Source organism: Larimichthys crocea, chromosome XIII, assembly GCF_000972845.2.
Source record: "Larimichthys crocea isolate SSNF chromosome XIII, L_crocea_2.0, whole genome shotgun sequence".
Lineage (NCBI taxonomy): Eukaryota > Metazoa > Chordata > Actinopteri > Sciaenidae > Larimichthys > Larimichthys crocea.
In genome coordinates, this window is record NC_040023.1 from 28540426 (window position 1) to 28563164 (window position 22739).

The 22739-nt window shown below is 42.1% G+C and overlaps 1 protein-coding gene across 8 annotated transcripts in view; it reads right to left on the reverse strand.

Moving 5' to 3' along the window:
• pomgnt2 (protein O-linked mannose N-acetylglucosaminyltransferase 2 (beta 1,4-)) overlaps positions 1-22739 on the reverse strand; it is a 49319-nt gene that overhangs the window by 17517 nt on the left and 9063 nt on the right. For 3 of the 8 annotated variants that reach the window (XM_027286863.1, XM_027286861.1, XM_027286860.1), the window contains one exon: positions 13565-17356. The exons of 1 other annotated variant lie outside the window; for it this stretch is intronic. In XM_027286863.1, coding sequence (XP_027142664.1) covers positions 15469-17271 — 1803 coding nt within the window. In that variant the 5' untranslated portion in view covers positions 17272-17356 and the 3' untranslated portion in view covers positions 13565-15468. Of the gene's footprint in view, positions 1-10493; positions 10585-12209; positions 12309-12548; positions 12654-13564; positions 17357-22293; positions 22352-22739 lie in introns of those variants that run through there. 4 more of the 8 variants (XR_003463579.1, XR_003463581.1, XM_027286862.1 and 1 more) reach the window with 4 other exon arrangements.

Sequence of the window (22739 nt, forward strand, 5' to 3'; positions counted from 1 at the left end):
TAATTGTCTTATCAATTTTTCAGCACTCATTACAGGGACAAATTTCTACATTATTATTTATAATTTCCTTCATTTTCAGCCAAAGTTTAAAGATTTATTAATCATCTGAATGATGTATCCAAGAGGTAGAGCTCACCCCACCCGGCTGAGTGAATTCCCAGTCCTCTGAATTGTTTTTCTGGCTTTTTGGCGTCTCCCTCCTTCAAGGAAAACATGAGCATCCTCCCCAGGGAACCTTTGCCCTGCGCTCCCCTTCTTCTGATGGAAGAGAGTGGGGATGTCAATGGTGTGTGTGTGTGTGTGTGTGTTTGTGTATGTGGTAATGGTACACCACCTCATCCCTTATTTATGCTGATGTCTCTGCACTGGCTCCCCTGGCTCAGAGGGTAAAATGTAGAGATGGATGGAGATTGCTCTGAATGGATGGAGGGGAAAAGAGCAAAAAAGAGAAAGAGAAAAACAAATAAAGAATGACATGACATGACATAAACGTGCTGACTAAATGATCTCAGAAGGAACCATAAGATCCATGCAGAGAACAGCTGGAAAAAAGGTGGAGAGCAGCTTTCTCCGCGGCCATCCATCCCTATGAAGAGGTGATGCCGGAGCTCATTGGAAGCTGTCTCATTAACCAGACTGAACACACAGATCCTCCCTTAGGTGCATTGCTATAACAATGATGAGCAGTGTATCACCATAATAACTCTCTCTCACACACACACACACACAGGTGTACACTGGCACAGAAGTAACGAGAAAGGGGATCTGTGTGTTCTCTAATTCCCATTAGAGCTGTGGAATTTGTGTGGGGGAATTATGCTAATGACAAACTGCCTCCATCTGTCTGCACCAAGGTTGAAATCTGAAAAAAGCATCATGATCCGATTCAGAACGGAAACCATTCATCGTGCTTTTCTTGTGACATTAGCACAGCGGCTCCGCTGTTCAAGTTTGCTCTCAGCGCCAGGGGTGCCACAGCTGCCTGTTGAGCTGTCATAGAGACACTACGTGGGTCTTATGTGAAGTGGGAAGTGCTGACCTGATGAATCTAGTGACATTCATGTCTCTTATAGTAGGTTTCTCTGCTGGTGATGGAGAACTGTTAGATTTACATGTGCTTATTTCTTCCAAAACATCTGACAGCTTAAATGTCATCTAATGTTGAACTTTTGAACTGTATTTGTATGAAAGAAATGAAAGAACTGAACTTTTTTTTAGTACTTTAAGCCAAGGAGTTCAGGAGCCGCTTAGGACTTGAAATGTTGGTTAAATGCAAGCACTGAAAGGGCTTGAAGTGCCAGTAAACAAGTAACATAAGTAAGGGGGATGTCAAGAGTGTATGCAGTGAAGGGGGTTGAAGTGTCAGCACTGAACTGAAGGGAGCTCGATTAGTACTACTGCATTAGTGCGGCTGTGGCTCACAGGCAGAGCGGGTCGTCCACTAATCAGATGATCAGCGGTTCGATCCCCCGGCTCCCCGGTGCATGCCGAAGTGTCCTTGGGCAAGATACTGAACCCTAAGTTGCTCCCGAAGGCTGTGCCATCGGTGTATGAATGCTTAAATCCTTAAACTGTACGGTAGCCAATGCCATGAATGTGTGTGAATGAGATATGTAGTGTAGAGCGCTTTGAGTGGTCGGAAGACTAGAAAGGCGCTATATAAGTACAGTCCATTTACCATTAGTAGCAAATGCAGCTGTAGTAATCACACTGGTATTAGTGGTAGCTATAGTTATAATTGTTTTAGTGTAAGGTAGTACTGTTACTGCTAGTAGTCACAGGTGTAATATCAAAGGTCCCATATTTTACATATTTGCTGATGTTTTATTTGGACTGTTTACATCTATAAGAAGATAAATTTGTGGTTATAAATACCAGAATTCAATCATTTCAATATAGTTGCATCTCCTTTCTCACACCCTGTAGCTCTCTAGCATGAACAGGGTGTTTTGTATTGCATTTTGTCTTATTAATATTAATGAGCTTCTCTTTTGATTGGCTCACTGTTTTCCGCGTGGCGCATAGCCAGGCCAACCACAGGTAACGAGATATAGCCTACTTGAACTTGGTGTGTCCTGGGGCATTGTGCCAGGGGCATGGCTATATATCTGTGACATCACAACCTTACGGAAGTGCTGGCGGCTGCTTTAAAGGCACAATTCATGAACACAGCAAGAAAGTTCCTGGGTTCAAACCCCCAGCTGACACCTTTCTGATTCGAGTTTGCATGTTCTCCCCATGTTTATATAGATTCTCTCTGGGTACTCTAGCTTCCTCCCATGGTCCAAAGACATACAGGTATTTGGTGACTCTAAATTGTCAGCCCAGCGACTTTTCCAGTCTGTACCCCTGCTCGACCCTGATAAGTACAAATCAGAAATCAGAAATCAGGAAGGAAGTACGATTTTACACATACAAGGAATTTGTTCTGGTGTCATTGGTGCATGACAAACATTCTCTAAATATAAACTATTAAAACATAACAATATAATTAAATACATAGTATGTTTTAAAAGTAAAAAGAGCAGTACAGCTGTGCAGTGATGGTAAGTACCAGTCAAGTGTTCATAAATGTGCCAATGTTCACAGTAGTATTATAAATATACAACTATAGTATATTACAAAACAAGTCCAAGCTGAGCGTTAATGTAACACAAAGAGTAGTGGAAAAAACTGTTCTTCTGGCGGGAGGTGGGAAGTCTGCCCTTATCCTTGCCAGTGGCAGCAGCGTGCTAGATGGTGATGGATGAGGTGAGGATGGACTCAGTGATGGCTGTGTAGAAGTGCACCATCATTGTCTTGGCAGGTTGAATTTCTTCAGCTGCCGCAGAGAGTACATCCTCTGCTGGGTTTTCTTGATGACGGAGCTGATGTTCAGCTGGGAGATGATAGTTCCCAGGAAGCGGAAAGACTTCACAGTGTTGATTGTAGAGTCACAGAGGGTGATGGGGGGGAGGTGAGGCTGAGCTCTTTCTGAAGTCCACAACCATCTCCACTGTCTTTAAAGCTCTAAGTTGTTCTGGCTGCAACATGTCACCAGATGGTCAACTCCCACCTGTAGGCGGACTAGTCACCATCAGAGATGAGGGTGGTGTCATCTGCGAATTTCAGGAGCAGACGGGTGACTGGAGGTGCAGCTGTTGGTGTACATAGTGGTTATGGAAAATGAATGGATGGATACTTTCACATTATTTATATAGACCATAGACCTGCTTTATAATACTAAAACCACTGGAAATCTTACAGTCACATGGATAGTCATATCTTTGTTAGTAATAGTAACAGTAACCGCACCAGTGGTAACTGTGGTAACTGTAAACCTGACAACAGCAGTAGAAAGTCACCACTGCAGGGTAGCGTTGTACTGTTGGGTGTTCCCCTTATTTTGTCCACCTGTGTATCTTCAGCACAAGTACATCCCAGTCTGTGAAATTTAAATCATGATCTTGTCTCTGTAGAGGGGTTGTGTTAGGCACCTGTGTCATGTGATCATCTGCAATGTGAGAAATATGAGCGTAAGGCTTCCTCATTATAGGGCTTACATCTGTGTGAAACATTTAAACATAGTCATGCACTATTAAAAGTGTTCATGTTCTACGCTAATGAGGGGAAAACATTTTTTATTATGCAGCCAGTGGCACAGGGAGAAACTCTCTAACATGAACTTTACACACTCCCTGTACTGCCCAATCCCCCAAAGTCACCTTAACCTTTTAACACAGATCAAAGAGGGGCAAAGAAAAAATACAGAGTGAGACACCAGAAAGCTTTAGTCACAGTTCAAAGCACTGATACGTGTGTGTGTGTGTGTGTGTGTGTGTGTGTGTGTGTGTGAAAGAGAGAGAGGAAGAGATAGAGAGAGTGAAGAAGAATAGGGTGATGAGAGAAGAAAGGGAGAGAGTCAATGAGGCACAACCCCGACTTCAAACACACACAGATTAACCTTACACCCTTCCTCACAGCAGTATGTTGTTTCTGTGAAAAGCCAGAAACCCATAGTGAGTCCAAGCTCTCTTTTGGAGGATCGTGACGGGGAGGTTACAGCTGCATTGTCTGAATACAAAGCTCGCTGCAGAAATCCAACCGAAAACTCACATATACAGTAAGGTCATCGCTTCGATCCTAAAAGGGTTCAAGCTCGCACTGATGTGTACAAATGATGTGATCAAGCCGGCCAGGGGTGAGAAAAAAAGATTATCAGCAGTGTCATCAAGAGGTAAATACAGGAGCTGCTCTAATGTGCAGTGAAAGAACAGCCGATACAGCTGGATCTTGATCTCAGGGATAAAAATGTTCTGTGAATACTGTTCAGGGTGAATCTTCTATTGCACTTCTATTGACCCCTGACATGTAATTTGAGTTTGTGACAGATTAGGCCATCTGATTTGTGATAGTGTAGGAGGGAAAGAGCACACAGTGGATTGAAGGAAAGGTTAAACAGAGGTGAGGCAGCAAATTGTAAAGAAAGAGGCAAAAGAGGTAATCACCAGTTTGTAGCAGGAACAGTATGCAGCTCTGATGGATGGATGAGGAAGGTTTGGATATCATCTTTTGGTTGGGTTAGGTTGACTTGTGTCTGAAATGCTTGAGCTGATGTTTGAACAGTTCATTTGTATTTACAGTGCTGGCCTGACAAAGTCAAATGTTTAACACAGGTCCAGAATAAAGGGCAGAGACACTTCAGGACAACACCCTGCTGAACATCTGCAGAAAAAGAGCACAAACAACATGCAAGTGCTTTTTACACTGATTTAAGAGGAACACTAACATAAGGAGACTGATATACAATAAATACAGAGGTGGAGCTGAGAGGCAATTAGCCTAGATTAGCATAAAGATCCAAACATTTTAAATGTCACTCCTTGCTAAACCAAAAAGTGTGTGTGTTCATATTTGTGTTTGGAAGAAGTGTTGGTAGTCAGCTTGTCAAACATATACTGTTGCCTATAAAGTTGGAATAGTTTTGTTTTCAGACACATTCCTCTTATTCTTATTTATACACATCAGGTTAAGTGTGGTTTCATTTTTACTGTGATATGTTTGTAAGACATTGATTAATAAAGTTTTCAGAACCTATCAAGAATTCATTTCATGAGAAGAGGTAAAAATATATATTTCATTCCCCAGGTACCCTCAGTTCCCTCAGTATTGGGGTCCCTACTACTGCTATGTACACCACCTCCCTGTGTCCGATTATCCACTCACAAGGCTTCTCCTAGCACTGCTATGCAGATGACACTCAGCTCTATCTGTCATTTCCTCCTGAGGACCCCTCGGTCTCTGCATGGGTCTCCAATTGCCTCTCAGATATCACCACATGGATAAAGGCTTATCACCTCCACATCGCTGAACTTCTCAAAAACTGAACTGCTGGTCCTCGAAGCCAAACCTACTATACACCACGACATCAACATCAACACTGACTCCCTAAGTCTTGCCCCCGCCAGGGTGGTGAAAAACTTTTTATGATTGATGACCAACTAACCTTTTCCAATCATGCCGCCTCAGTTGCCCCATCATGCCACTTTGCACTTTACAACATCAGAAAAAATCAGACCTTACCTAACTCAACATGCTACTCAACTCCTGACACAAGCTGTGGTCATCTCAAGACTAGATTACTGTAATGCCCTCCTGACGGGCCCCCCAGCCTGCACAGTGAAACCCCGTCAGATGATCCAGAACGCAGCGGCGTGCCTGGTCTACAATCAACCCAAAAGATCACGTCACCCCGCTGCTCATCAAGCTCCACTGAGTACCTGTTGCAGCCTGCGCTGAATTCAAATCTCTAATGCTGACTACAAAGTTGCCACTGGTATTGCACCCACCTACTTGAATGCCCTTATACAGGCATATGTTACCTCACGACTGTTGGGCTCCTCCAATGAATGATGCCTGACTCTGCCACCTGTCCACTCAAGGCAATCCAGACTTTTCTCGTCTGTTGTTCCCCGTTGGTGGAACGTCCTACCAGTTCCTACCAGATCAGGGGCGTCCCTCTCTACCTTCAAAAACCTCCTGAAGACCTCCAGCTCTTCAGAGAGGACCTCCTCTCCAACACTACCAACAACTAGACATTCAAAATCTACCCCTTTAAGAATTGTCACAGCACTTACTGCCGCACTAACGCTTCTTATCACACTATACCTTGATTGTTTCCCTTCTCTGTAAGTCATTTTGGATAAAAGCGTCAGCTAAATGACTAAATGTAAATGTCAACTTTATAGGGAACAGTGTATATTCATGGACATTCAGGGTCCCCAGAGAAGGATTATTAATGGTTCAGGTTAACCCCTGAACGTCCCTCTAATGCCACCTACTATCTCAAGAACATTTCAACATTTGCACTACAGGGATATCCTGATCACAATGCCACAGATTCCAATTGCCAATTACCTATGAACCCATTGGTTAAAACAGATGTTTTTTTGTTTAGTTATAGCAGGATTAAAAAATCAAGTACTGGAGTACCTTCAAAATAGCTCAAGCACAAAGTGCTTAAAAAGTCCTTGAAATTCAAGTGAACCAGAAAACGCTGTCTCATATTTTGACCAAAGTTTTGTTTATCAAATTTAATTTAATTGCTCAGAATCATAAAAATCTCTCCCTTTCCTTTCTTTGTTAACTTGATGAGCCATTACTGAAAACTGAGTATGCTTAGGAAGTGTGAATTTAATCCAGCATGGCTGGAAGTTGATCTTTATTGCAGTTGTTATTTTCAACTGCTCAGTTTTATACCAACTGTTGACTGAACTGGCCTATATGAGTCACAAATGATCAACAACCAGATATTTACTGATCCGTCATACAAGTGATACATGAGATGAATGAATCCCAGTTTCCATTAGCTTCACATCTTGACTGTGCTGTATCCTGCCATATTAGAGGATCAAGATCTGCTAGTAAGCAAATACGACGTGCATCATTGACCAGATCATTGACTCAAAAACATTATTTCTGCTCTGCAGATCACTTATTTTGACTGAATATGGTCTGATGCACTTATCTCTAACTTTATGACCTCAAGACAAGATGAAGTGTCTGGAGGATAAATAAGAGAAAAAAACAATGAGTGTATACTTGGCTACATGCAGTACACATGTACTGACTGTGGTGAATAAACACAAGCAGCTTGAGTGATTATAAAATAGCTTCATATTCAATCTGAATGCACAATAACACTGTAAAGAATGCCCATATTGTTGGTCGTAACAAATACTGAGAGCCATAAGGACTTTCAAAAGGGAAGAAACAAACATGCTCCCATGATGCTTTGCTTTCATATTCCAAACATTGTTTTTTTCTGCGTTGGCTTCTTTCTCACTCTACCTTTATCTGCTAGCAGCCCTCAGGACGCCTGCAGGGTCAGGTGTCTGATGTAATCTGAAAGGAAAAGCTGTCTGGAATCCACTCATGCTCCATAAATGCCAGATAAAAAGTGATTTATTTTGGAACCGCTGGAGCACAGCTAGGCCGCATTATCCTCGGACAAAAGTGAGGAGAATCTCTTCTTTGCCTTCTCAAATGTAAATCAGCTGAGGTGGCTGATAAAGGAAAACCATGTAGGTTGCGAATGTATAGAGAGAATGGAAACAACAATCAATGCTCGGAGCGATGGCTGCAAAGAAATCTTACTGAGACCTCTTCACAATAAATGTGCCTTTGTGAATTATGTTTGCATTCAGCTGACAGATTCAAATACGACACCTTTGATGTCACATCGCTATTCCCCGCACCGTTGCACCTCCTGCAAACAATATTCAGTATATATTATTCTGTAATTGTCTCTTTCTGTGTAGCACGATATAGGAAAAAAACACACAAACATATCAAAGATTTCACAGCCTGTCTCAGCTCCTCATATTTCTCCACTCTGTGTTAACACCAAAGCTAATAAAACACTGGAGGGTGGAGGAGGGAGGAAACATACTTGGAAGGTTGATTTCATGTAATTTCATCCCTAATGATGATAAATACGCTCTGGGGAGTTATTCAAATATTCAACTCCTGTGAAACATTTGCAGAACATTTTCTTTCCTAAGGCTCATGAAAACACGTTATTCTTGCCAGGTTTAAATCAGGTTGAGAATCCATTTGAGACCCAGATCATGCTCTTCCTTACACAGCTCACCGTGTTTAACGTCAGTCAGACGAGGTCGATTTAACACTTTACCCACCGTATGCAATATGTGGCTGTTTTATGCCTTTTCTCTCACACACACACACACACACACACACACACACACACACACACACACACACACACACACACACACTCCATTACACAACAGTCCACCTCTCAGTGCTCCTGTGGGCTCCCTCTTCTCTCCCGCTCCGAGGGAAGGCCACTGTCACTTAGCTGGGCGCTGCCCATCTGCAACTGTCAGGCAGCATCTCGTCTCTGCAGTTAAGCTGGCAGAAAACAGCCGCGGGAACAGAGAGCACTGTGGGAACTGAAGAGAGTCTCTTTCTGGGTAAAGTGCTCTTTGACAAAATGTTGACCTCTATAATATATATTGGGATCCTTATATACACATAATGGGATATAAATGAGGGGTAAACCTACCTGAATAAAATGAAAACGTCACACTGTCGGTCTAATACATAGATTAAACCATTTCACTCTTAACCGCCATCACAACAGTTCTATGTATAAACAGATATAGGGTACCAGGGCCGGTTTTCAAGTTAGTGGAGTGGGCGCCCTCATTGTCACGTCAACTGACTGCTGAGAGTCATACAGGTTGTGTGTGTGTCAGAAGAGACATAGTGGAGGGGGGCGAGGGATAGACTGATCCCAGGCGGCAGGCCACACAACACAAACTGCTTCCAAATCAATTGTATTTCATTCCTAGAATTAACATAGACCCATATACCTACATGTAATTGGGTTATGTGAAAAATGAAAAAAAAAAAAATCTGTTCAGTCATCTATGTGACCTTATGGGTGAACTGACAGTGTTGGCAAAGGTATAGTGGTTAATGATGTGGAGTCTTCATCATGGACCAAAGTAAAAAACCAAAGAAGCATCAGGTGCCCAGTTTAGAAAACAAAGAAAAGAAGAAGAGGAGAAACGGGCAGAAGATAAAGGTCTGCAGATTTCTGTGAGTGACGTCAGTGACAGCAGCTATAGGCTGTTTATGAGCCTCTTGCTAATATGTTGCTATCAGCCACAGAAGATGACTGGATTTGGTCATATTTCGTTTTGCTGAACTAGCAGGGTAGTTCGCCCAGGACGTAAATGTAGCCAGGACGCCTCTGCAGGGTACATTTTTCATCTGAAGGAGCCCAAAGATTGCCACAAGATTGCCACACAACAGCAAAGTCAGGAAGGTGTGGTCTGTGTAAAGTAAAATAAATGTGTACTCTGAGATTGTCAGGACAAAGAAGAAAGTGTTATGAACCACCCAGCCAAATTTGAATGATTAAAAATATCAACAAGTTAAGAAGTTAGGTGTCAAAATCAGGTAAAAATGAATTCTCAGCTCCAGGACTGTGGGGACGTGCCCTCTGAATGTGCTGAAGCCACGCCCACTCATGGGAGCGGTCAAGCAGCCATTTTGAAGCGACTGAAACGTGTCAGATGAGTTCAGAAAATGACATGACTAACTTTGAAACACTCTGAGTGAGATGAATTCATCTCTGTTTCTCTGCTAGCGGTGCAGGGGTATGTTCAGGGTGGCCTCAGTGTGACATCGAGCCACCCTTTAAAGACCGCCCACAAAATCCTAGACTGAAAACTGGTGAAAAACTGACTAATTCCCATTCTTCACATGCTTTCAGCAACTATTTTCCAACATATTTAATGTGTTTTGAATGAAATCTCACTATTTTCCAACATATTTAATGTGTTTTGAATGAAATCTCAGAATTGCTCATACACAGACTTTAAGTACTGATGACTTTGTGTGTCAGTGTTTAAATGGAAATATAATATAGTGCATAATTTAATAAAATAGCACCGAATATCAACATCATCTAACATAATACTGTTGGCTGTTTAGAGCGATTGCTCTGTCACGTGGTGAAATGGTGAATGTAATGGAATGCGCTCATTAATAAATAATAAACTGGTCTGTCAATGTGTGTGATGGGGTGGAGGAGTGCTCAGTGGGAAGATGGAGATGGTGGTCACCTGTGTGTGTGCTTTAGTAAATCTGAGTTCAAACATGTGTGTTGGATAGCCTATGAACTCTCAAGCTATTGACGTGGATTTAACAGCTAACTGATCGAATCTATCATTCTGTATTAAGGCTTTGGTCTTCCTGTACCAGCATAGTTTTTGCTGTGAATTTCTTGGCAGCTAGCAGAAGAAGCTTTCGTTTTCATTTTATTTTAAATGTTTCTCTGTGTCATGGGCCAAAGAAAGCTGAGCAGGACTCTGATTCACTGTTCATGATCCGTGACCTGCTCGATCAGCAAAAATAATTTCTCAAAGACAAGAGGTCCTTTGTTCAACTGTTTATGGACTAGCCAAAGGATTGACACAATCATGAAAGATGGACAGGACATAAAGAAGTGTTTCAGTTCACCCAAAGACCCTCTGACTCTCATGCATCTGTACTCTCATCTTTTGACAACCTCTGGAAAAAGTAAAGAAGAGATGATCAGAGGGAGGAGGGAGGTATAGTTGCTGGTTGATATTAGTATTAGTATTATTAATGAGTAGAACTTAACCTAAATTAGATCAACATCGAGTGAATATGACAAGCAGGCACCAAAGGACTGATAAACTCTTTCACCACACTGGTGGTTCACCAACCACAAGAATATTTCACATGCATGTGAAATATTCAAATACAAATTCATTTTCATGGTCTTGATAATAATGAATTTATTTCTTTGATAGATGCTAAAAACATTAAGTTAAAAGTAAACCTGTTTTTATTCCACATGACACATGTGACATTGAGCTTTAGATGAACATTATGATACAGGATGTAGATACCATGTAGAAAAGTATTGTTTTAAAATGTTTAAAATGTTATGATGTCAAAGTGTATCAATCTGTATGTATACTTTATTAGTCCATAGATTTCCATTCCAGATAGTAGTACTCATAGTCAAAATGAAATTCCAGCTTTATACTACATTGATTTATTTTTTTTGCTTTGGCCAACATCTGAAATCTGTACTTAACTTCTTTGCTGAGTTGTTTAGAAGTAATCTGATAAAATTTTAGTAATTGAATCAAATCTTCAAACTAGACTGTTAGAAAATAAGAAGGATCCTGAAATCATATCAGATCACTAAATCCAGTTTTAGTTCCGATCTGCATCGAACCTTCATCATATTGTGTTCAAAACTTTGTAGTAGGATTGGAATACCTTTGCAGAAGAGTGGATTCAGTGGATGTTTTCTGTCTCTGACAGTGACCCCATGCTGGCTATTTCACCAGTTGTTCTTCACAGTGATATATAGTCCCATTTAGAGTTCCAATTATCTGGATGTGGCATTCTTTGTCAATCAATGTTTGTCTCTGTATCACACTAAAATAAGTCAAATGGAGCAATAGATACATAGAGTCTATGTTTACAGATCTCACTAACAACTTTAGAGTGTAACATAATATTAGAAATAATAGAAACGATAGAAACAACAGCAGTTTTGGTCTTGATTCCTGGCTCCGTGTTGCATATTATCCCCATGTGTTTCCGCCCACTGTCTAATTATATACAAGTGAGTTGGACTGGAGACTCTGTTGGGACTGGCTCTGGCCCACAGTGACCCTGAACAAGAGTAAGCAGTTAAGCAAAATGAATTATTAAATGATATTAAATGATGATGGTGATTAAAAGTGTTTCACTCGCAGTATGATTTCCCCTCTGTACTGTGAGGAGATGAAACACTCCTGATGAAACACAAGAAATGTTTCTTAGAGCACAGGTGGAACATTCTTTTGCTTTACGGAGTGAAGATGATGGAAGAAGCTCCTTCATCTCATTCAGTCAATTGAAAAACTTTGATTTTATATCATGGTAAACACTGGCTTTAGGCTCATAAGCTGTGGCTATCATCAGCTTTTATATTACACACACTGCACTCATATTCTGAGAGGGACATTCAGGTCAACCCTGCTGAGATTCCTCCTCTCTGTTTCAAGGATGCTTTAAGTACGACTAACACGCACATCTTACAAATGTATTCACATCCTATCAAAATGACTTTCAGTTCATCTTTAATAACTTCCAGTTTCATTTTCAGGGTAATCAGCACTTGTTTTAAACATTTCCTCAAGCCTCCCGACTATTCTAAGGTGAAGAAGTGACTCGTAAGAGCAAAAATTCTTTTTCCAACTTCCATGCACCTATGTGAAAAATGAGATCAAGGCTGGATTAAACTGCTCAGGTGGCCCGGGTCAAAAATAACTTGCTGTCCCCATTCTTACCATTTGTCTATGTTGCTACTTGGACCCAGATTTGCTTTGTGGTCATTTGATAAAACACACAAATGTGTACATATGCAACAGAAGCATGGATCTGAATCAGCTTTTAAAACCGGTCCTCTTAAATAGAGCCTCAAGATTAGGTCATGAAACAGAACTCACCTCATCCATCTCGTGTTATATGATGTGATCAGGTTCTCAGCTGAATTAGCACAGTCCAGTTGACACCCATGAACCTGGAGCTCTCAGGGTGTTTCACAGTTAGACCTTTGGGTATGAAGTGTAAAATAACTTATACTTACATATACTTCATATAAAAATATCATGATTCAAGGTCTAGTTCAACATGTTATTAACTAAATAACCATTAACTAAACACTAAATATGAAGCTACAGCCAGCAGCTGATTGGATTAGCACTCCATTGTAACCGCTTATTGGGCAGTTGAATTGCTATATAATCCATTCCCCCACATCTTTCTATTCTAATATTAGCATTGGGGTATAATTTGTTACTTTCTGAAGCAGACGTCCTCCCCATGTTTGATCCGCGTTCCAGGAGTGACTGTTATCTTCATATTTAAACATTCTTCTCTGTGACAGCTCGGCCTTCCAGTGCAGCCGTTCATAAAAATAAGTAACCCATCGTGACCTGACACCTACTTAGGTTGCCGTGTAAATTACCCTGCTTTGGAGGTGCTGATAGGCAGATTTTTTTTTAACCATAGGAGACAACAAAGCCAGTTGTTTGCCTCTGTATCTGGTCTTTATGCTAAGCTAGGCTTTGTCTGTGGTTTCTATACTGGAAAAACTTATGAGTGGTATCAATCTTCTCATCTGTCAGCGAGAATGTGAATTGTGTGTAAAATGTTGAACTATTAACTATTAAACTAGAAGTAAATATCCAGGGCTGCTGTTTTACAAGGTTACTTTACACTCACATTAATCTTTATTAGCAAGAAAATGCAAACTGCACTATTTAAGTGGATCTACTAGAACACAAATGTTTCTTCAAGCAGAAACATTTGGTGGCAAGACAAGAGACAATAAGAAAAGCTTAATTGTGTGTCCCTTTTATAGCCCTTTTCTTTTGCCTCTTAATGACATTCTATGATATTGGGTTAATGATTGTAATAAATGCATTATTGATAAATAAAACTGCTGAAACAACGGTTACTGTAAGAAATAAGCTTCTTTATTCAATCACAGTCACTGAAAAAGAAACTCAAACTATCTGCTAATAGAAAACAGAGACTCTCATTTCACTCAGCACATACAGAATGATGTCTCCACTGAGGTGGGGCAGGGGCACACAGAAATCTAACCAACGATACAAACACATAGATATCTAAACAATCACATCCTGCACGCAGAACAATGGCTTCAAATAATCTCTTAAACATGCATCGACAGAACTTTGGGGGGAAAAAAAACAACGTATCAGTAAGGGAAAAAAACTGAAGGATAGCGAATATGTCAAATTTAAGATGTCAGGTAAAGGAAAAGGAGCTTTAGAGCGGCCAGAGGGCAAAGTAATGTTTAGAGGACCGGTCGGAGATATGAAATACATGACATCATCTTAACAATGGCACAATATAACAATATGCTGATGGCAGTGTTTTGTTTCATTTGTGCCATCCCATAAACCATCTCTTGCTACATATCTAATACCACATACGTACCTACGCCTCCAATTCAAGTGTCTAAAAAATAAATACATTTTTGCAGCCTAGCTATGAGCAAGCAGCACTTCATTAGCAAAAAAGACACAAAAACAACTTCAACAGCCGACTTTGGACGCAGAATCCAACAGCAGGCTTCTTCTTATCAGCTAGAAAGCCCCCCGAGGAGAGTAAGAAGACACATAGCTGGGAATTTCTATTATAATTAAGAGTTTTACACAAGGCGGTTGGATCCCGCGCTGCACCACACCTTGTTATCTTAATGAAAATGCTTTTACACAAGGCGCTAAGATCAGACCAGTAAGTCCAGCAGCATACTGATGCTTACAGGAAGCTTTACTCTAATTATAGCCTGGTGTAATAGATTCACTCTCCACAGAACATTATAATTATTACAGTTGTAATTAGTGCCAATTAGAGAAAAATCATTTATTTATGCAGAAAAACGAATGTTAATTATTTGTGGCTGTGCACAACAGTGGAAATAACACTTGTAAAAGGAACAATTTAAAGATAGCGTGGTCTTTAATCACAACATGTTCCAAAAAAAGTGTTCTAAAATTACACATATGTTCGCTTTCAGGGTCAAAAACATGGATTACTGTGACAATCGTGAGAATTCTTGCTCAACTTTCACACAAATCCTTCACAGTGTCCTTAGAAACGGGTTTAGTTCCTAGCAAACAGTATAAGAGAGATCTAGAGCATGAGAAAGCAATATGGCATGAATGATGATTGGCTGAAACTATGTGGAAAAAGTTGCTTTGGTTTTGGCTAGGTTCTGCAAAAAACAGTGTGTGTAATTAAACAGTTGGTAGGTAAACTAAGCCACACAGGTATCTAACACGCACGCACGCGCGCACGCACACGCAAACGCACACACTGGACAAGTCTGAAAACATAAAAAATCTTGCTATTCTAAAATCTCTCTCGCTCTCCACAGAAAAGCTATATTGCATACTGTAAAAGGTAAAGAATCAGTGTTTTGACTAATACTAAAAAACATGTTATATATTATTCTGCACATAAATAAATCTGCTGATTTAGAGAATTCTGGTATTTTCAGTGGAGTCGTTGTTTAGCACTTTCTTTATATTTCATTCTACCATTCATTCATAGCTACAGGACTTTCCATTCATTTACTGCTGTTGCCGTTGAGTTCTGAACCTGTAGTTCAAGTCATTTGCTGTTCATCAAGAGGTCTGTTCCATATTCTTTGTGCTGGCCGGGGAAACATCACTGTGCAAGAGTTCAACAGCCTGTTCTAGGATTGTAGAGATAATCCATAATGAGTTTCAGACTGTAATCAAACGGCCCACTTTTCCAATTTGATTGTCTGGAACAAGCATGGCTCAACTTTTGTGTAAAACCGCACAGCATGAAACTGGAAAGGTGTTAGTACTAAGTCCGGCACATAAGAACATCTGCAAAGGGGCCCAGAAGGTTTTTGTTGAAGATACACCTGACCCACACCAGGTATGTGGTGAAGGGCTTAATGTTCTCTGAAAAAGTGTAGTTCTGCTGAGGAAGGATATAAGGCATGTAGGTGTTCTCTCCCTGCTCCTGGATCCACACCTCATACTTCACCTCTCTGACCTTCAGGTATTTCAGATTCCATGGGATCTGCCAGGAGACTGTGAGTTTAGCTTCATTAGTGGTTTGTACTGAGGTCTGACACTGGGGTTCTCTGACCCGGCCTGGATGGACCGTACTGGCCGGCTTTGTCTTCTTAAAGCTGGGCTTTGTCTTCATGTCTTCTTTCAGGACTTCCAGAAAAGAAGGGATGTCCACCAAGGTGTCTTGGTAGATCCGGAAAAGCCACTCAGGGTTGCGGCAGCACAGGTGCCTCGGGACATCTTTGCTTGACAGTATTCGCTCTTGCTCCTCCTTCTCCAAGTGAGCGATGCCCCCTTGTTCCCAGGGTCTGTCTGGGTGGGTGATGGTGTTCTCCTCCTTCGTGTTCCTCCAGGAGATATAATGAAGGTCCATGCCTGGAAGGGAGGCAAGGGTTTTATACGGGGTGTACTGTTCTGGGTTCACAGCAAAGGGGAACAGCTCCACCACAACAGCTCCTCTGGGAAGGAACAGTGAGGTGATCAGCTGAGCTCCATGCATACTGACTAACATGGTAGCACTGCTGATCATCTGGACGATACTGGGGAAAGACTGGTCCTCCAGCGATACTGTGACCACTCTCATCTGGAACTCCTGGGCCAGCGCCATGATTAACTCTGCTTCATTTAATATCAGCCTTGTTGTTGAACGACTAAACACAACAATGTATTCATCCTTCTTCTCTTTCTCATCTTCTGCACTCCCTCCATCCTTCTCTATCTCCTCCACCCTCGTGATGTTCATTTTCTCCCTTAGAGCTTTGGCAAACTGACGGATCTCGTTACCTGATACCAACATGTTGGCTTTGGGCCCCTGTGGCTGGACAAAACCGTACTGGTACCAGGTGGTCATCTTGGACAAGCCGACGTAGGATTTCGTAAAACACATAAGTTTGCCAAAGTTCCTAAGCTGTTCTTTGAGCAGTGGCTGCTTGCCGCTGAGAAGTCTGTAGAGGTCAAAGTGTGGGCCTTCACCCCAGCCCTCCATAAAAACCAGGCGGGCTTCATCATCTAAGTCTGAATACTGTTTCATAGTATAGTAGGCTGGGAGCAGGTCATCATGGAACACGTGCATTAGGTTGTCTGGATTAAACCTGTTTAGGATCAGTGTCACATCTGGTACAAACACAGGCTTGGGCATAAACTTTAAAGTAGCAGCTGGGAGCTCTAAGAAGTTGAAGTACTGGGTGTTGTGATCCTCTACTGAGGACAAGTCCAGCAGGGCAGGTTGGAAGCGCCTAGACCCCAGGTTAGGCAACATGACAGAGGAATTGGAGTGAAAGAAAACAAACTCCTCTGCCTCGGAGCAGTAACATAGGTAGTCAAAGCGGCAGATGCGGTCGGTGTGCATCTTGCCAGTGCAGACCATTCTTGTGCCGTGTTCCTGAAGAGCCTGTAGGGCAACATGGTAGTCTATACGGGCCTGTGAGAGCTCCTGGGACTGCCGTGTCATGTGCAGCTCTTCCTCCAACAAGGCGGCATGCTCACTCAGCTTGGAATACTTCCAAAGCAGAGCAGCAACTACGGAGACCAGAAGCCCGTTTAGGAGTGCACCCACACTCATCCTGCAGCCTGCCACTGAAGCACGCATTACTGCTGCTGCTGAGGACCCACCTCCCGACTCCAACTGGCCTCCGACCTCAGAGGCAGGCGACGAGACATCCAACGCCGGACGACTTAGGAAAGGGAGAGGCAAAAGAGGGCGGAGCAGGGGAAAGGAAGGACAAGACGGGGTAGGTAAGGAGAAAAGGGAAGAAAAGAACAGAAGTTTAAGAACAAAGTATTTAGAGAGCCAACAAAAACACAACAAGAAGTCTGATTAGCAGTGCAGCAGACACCAGAGAGCACTGATATAATTAACAAATCAATAGTTAAGTCCATAACACTGCAGTGCTCTTTATGTAAGCGATACAATCCAGGGATTCATCGGAGCTGGTTTCAGCTCTCACCTTTGGGAATAGTGGTTGTTTACCTTGGCGAACAAATGAGACATTTTCCTAACCTGACATCCCCTGTCACCCTCCCTGTATATGTCAAGACAAATTACACTGTGAGGAGGCACGGAGAAAAGAACAAGAGCATTGCTCTCGACTCTTCTCATCTGCATACTGAGAGAACAAGTGAGTCATTGAGAGACTCTAAATCAAACCAACGGTTAACGGCCAGCAGCTGCCTGCAAACAAGAGGCAACTAGCATGCTAAATACCCATCTGAGGGCGAGCCTCACCACCTTACAACAAAGGTTTCACATGAATTAATTATTTGCCATTTTTGCTCCTCACTTGAGCGGCTGTGGCTGTCGTCGATGTGTAAATGTGTGTGCTCAGTATCATTGGAAAGGAAGTGCTATATCACAGTTGGCAGTGTCTGCCATCAGTGTATGTGTGAATAGTTGAATGTGACAAGTGTTAAAGTGTTCTGAGTGGACCGTCGATTTACCGTTTGAGGCGCATGCCCACACCGACGTGCACCTGAGCACAGCTGGAGGAGGGAGAGGGATGATCTCAAGTCTGTGCTTTGGCGTGACATCCAATATGTGACAAAATGGGATTTAGGGAGCTGCCTCTTCCCATCTCTGAAAATGGCCTTCTGGCACAAAGTAAACTAAATCAGGTCAAACTAAACCAAGACACACACACACACACACACACACACACACACACACACACACACACACACACACACACACACACACACACAGAAGTAGACGTGCTGACACAAGCCTAGACCTAAACAGGCCTGTATACTTGTTTTTTCCCCCTTTCTGTCTGACTCTTATGGGTCAGTACTATTCCATAACTCACCATACTGCTCTAACTTTGTCCTAATGCTCTTCTTTATCTTGTACACTGTTTTATTCTATTCGATTTGCTCCTGTATTTTTATTTTTTTTTGTTCCTTAGTTGTCATGCTCTTTCTCTTTCCGCTCCTCCTCCGTTTTCTTGCTCGCTGTCTCTGTACTGCGGGAGCCGAGCATAGTCCCTGGGCTATTTTTGACATCCCTGCAAGTACAATATGTCACTGGCAACAGGGTCATTGTGTGATCAAACTCAGTGAATTCACACAGGCACAATGCAGGCGGCTCACAATGCAGCTAGGTTCAGCTTCTCCAGACAATGTCGGCTTTGCTGCTGAAAACCGATGGTATATACGTATATACATTGTCTGCTGAAGAATTTAAATGATCTGTAACATATTCCCAACGGATAAAGTCTGCATATTAAATGTGACTTTCTTTTCTTCCTTTAGAGCCACACTGACTGTGGGCCCAGATAACCTGCATCTAATTCACCATTTGGTTAACGGTACCTTGTGGATTAATGATGTTTGTGTGAGGCTGTTCAGTACTGTACTGCAGGAAGGCCACTCATAGAAAAGATGACATGACAGCAGCATATTTAAATGTAAGACTTCAAAGAAGAAAACAAATTAATATTTCCTCATGCTCATGCGAGCATATGTTTTAAGAGTACATAATTAAGAGACAGGTCAAACTACTTTTTGTTGATAACGCCTCATAAAGAAGCAACAGATGATGAAGACCAAGACATGTGTTCAAGAAGGAGAAGGTGATTTAGATAAAAGCTGTTGCTGACAAAGACTCTGAGGCTGTAGTTAATAGTTGAGTAAGTCTTCTGGAGAATGGAGGCTCATCAGTGCTGACTCGTAAATGCAAGGCAGCTGTGAGAGACGCCAGAGGAGCACCAGTAGACATGCTGAGTTGTACCATGCTATGCTAATATAATCCTGAATTGGCTGAATAGTTGTTTTTGACGGGGTAACTTTAAGAACTTGTCGTCAAATCGATGACATCGTGGCAGAGCTACGGTCAACATGCAGCCTCACAGAGTGGCATCAGAGTCGAGTACTGCGGCGGAAGACTGGTGAAACAGAACACACGGTCATGGGGGACGAACGGGAATCACAACAAACGGCGTTGCAGGCCGAGACTTACAGTCAAGTGAGGTGGAAGGTTGTAATTTTGACATGCGATAGCAGGAAAAGGTATAAATCATAGAAGGAATGATGGCTGAATTCCCTTTACTGTCACGCTGTCACAGCTTACTGGGACACTTAAATAGAACAGAGCCACCGGTAATGATATTAGTAACACACCTGCGCTTTTCCTGCTCTGACAAGTCATGACAACAGCACTGCGGGTGAATTCTTATAGAACTCACCTGTTCAAATGATATTAAAGCTTAAAGTTATTCAGAATTAACAGTGTGGCCATTACAGGTGGCTTGTTAGAGGACTCAGGCTTCATTCAGCCCACCATAGGTCCGCCGATGATCAACATCTATGTCTATATTTAGATGAACCGGGAGGCAGAAGCAGCAGCACGCCCAACATGGCGACAGCAGTGCTTGAGAAACCTATGGGTGACGTCACTCATGCTCTGTCCATTCTTTATAGTGTTTGTCTGGAACAGCCCAGTGTTTCATCATGGATGGATCATCCCTAAATATCCATTAGGGAATCGTTTCTTGAAGACCTTAACAGCCCACTGATGGAGGGGTGTGCCCAATGTTTCACTGTGTTACAAGATTGTTCCTATCAGTGGATGTCCTCTAAAAACTGTAAGGAGCTGCCAGAAATCTGTAGTTACTCTCATTTGCAATCATGTGCTACAGTGTTCCTGAGCCTGTGTTAACCTGTGGGTCGATGCACAGTTTCTATACACTGGACTAAGGCTGCAACCGAGGATTACTTTCATTATCCATTTATCTGCCCACAATTTCTTAATTAGTTGCTTGGCCTTTGATATTGATTTTCAAACAGTGGTACGCAAGCTTCCTCCAGTGGTGCGCGGTGGAATCTCTGAAATATGTTTTTAAACGTTATTCATTGAATAACTATTATAATACTACGATATTTGAAAGTAAACTGTGACTGAAATGTCATTTAAAAGGCTGATATTTCCTGTAGTATTTAGTTTCAGTATCAGCCTGCAACGCAGTCACTTTCATGCACGTAGCATGCGCATACATCCATGATTAGTTATGAGATTAAATGTGATGGCAAGATGGTAAGAGGAGGTGAAATGAAACGGTTCAAAAATTCTGCAATCGTGGCTCCAAATGGGAAATATTTTAGAAAGAGGAGTGCAGATCAGGAGTGCCACTTTTAAAACAAAATTATCTCAGATTCTTGAACTGGCTCAGCATTCAACAGTGAACAGTAAATAACCTTCTTATCAGTAATAAACCTGGTCGAGCTGTCTACGCCTACGCTAACTCGTCAGAATGGTGGTACTTGGAGAGGCTGATATTTTCTGTGGTGGTAGCAGGTGTGAAAAGTTTGAGAAATACTCAGGAGCAAAAATGGTGAAAAATTGATTTTTTTCACAGTCCAAGATGAGGTTCTTCAAATGTTGAGTTTTGTTTGGTGTGAGAGAGAAACAGCAAATCATCACTTTTAATAAGAGTTAAGCACAGAATGTCGGGCATGTTGGTTTTAAAAATTATTGATAAATTATCAAAATAGTTGGTGGTTAGTATTCTGGTATTTGACAAATTGGTTAATTGACTAATCGCTCCAGCTCTACAAAGGACCTGATCGAGCTGTCTAGATTTGGAAACTGTAGGACAGACAAGTGGAGACTGATCTGCATTCATATTAAGCAGGCTACAAATATGGAACATCCCCCGTTTTTTTTTTATCTGATGTGTTTTGTTCCACAACATTTCCATGACAGATACAAAGTGTCCTGACATGCAGCTGACTGTGTTATTTTACACGGTGCACACTAACACTCAGTGCCCTTGGCATGACCACGGACACACAGGAAGGATATATTGGTTTACTATTGTTGCATTAAAACATGGTGTACTGTTGGGAGACCAAACTCAAGCAAAAGAAAAGATATGTGGATAAGCAGCAGACAGAAAATCAAATGTTTATATGCAAACATATGCACTCAATTCAAGAGAGAGAGAGCAATGCAGGTCATGAAGACTACCAACAAAGATTTGTCTTCACCTCCTTAAAAATCACTCGCTGCATAAAAAGCCGATAAATAAACTTAATGTCAGTTCAATGACAGAGTGTTGCAGACGCGAATGCAAATCAAAGCGCCATGGACACCATATACTGTGGTATCGCCTTGATGCTGACACAGCAGCCAAAATAAAGTTAAATGAAGTGTGAAGAGCTGGGCTGCTACTGGGACCAACTTTAGGCAGGCATCCTGTATGCTCCTTCAGTCCACAAGGACAAGGGCAGCGTGAGGCTAACAGTGCCAGCAGTGCTGCTTAATCCCTCTCGCTGCACACTGGCTCCCACGGGGACGCGTGTGAATGCCCTCTGCAATTTGCCCGAGCCTAAGCAATGGAAAAGCTTGCAAATGTCAGAGCCCCTGCAAGACATCGCAGCATGCACGAGACGCCCACTCATTTGCATGGGCACATTTAACAGGCTGCAAACAGAGACCTGGACGACATGAGCTCTTCTCTGCTTTTTCCGATTGGGTTATTTAAAACGTGCAGCTTAAAAATTGAGTTAAAAAGGAAGCTGAAGACATGAGGACACTTTTTCTGAATCCAATGGCTGTGTGTGTGTGTGTGTGTGTGTGTGTGTGTGTGTGTGTGTGTGTGTGTTCATTTAAACTGACCTTGAAGGACAAGTGGCTTTTGTATCTTGTCAGCAGTGTGAAGGAGCGAGCCAAGATACTGCCCGAGAATAAAAATGTTCAAATTAGGTCAAAGGTCTGAGCAGTTCCAAATATAATCAAAAGTTAGATAAGAGCCATCTCCTCAGCTGTGCTAACACTGGGGAACTGTCTCATATCCATATTCTATTTATGAGCGTGCACGCTATTCAGAAGCCCACTGACTCTGTGTCCGGATCTTTCCGGTTTGGGCGCTTCTTTCATCTGAACTGAGCAAATTCTCAAAATGTCTGACACGTCACCCGCTGCCAACACTTCAGTCAGACCCCATTCATTACTGCTGTTGGAGGTTAATCACGTATCATCATCATTCAGAAGCTCTGTATAAGTCTGCGACTGCAGCTCAGCACACACACACACACACACACACACACACACACACACACACA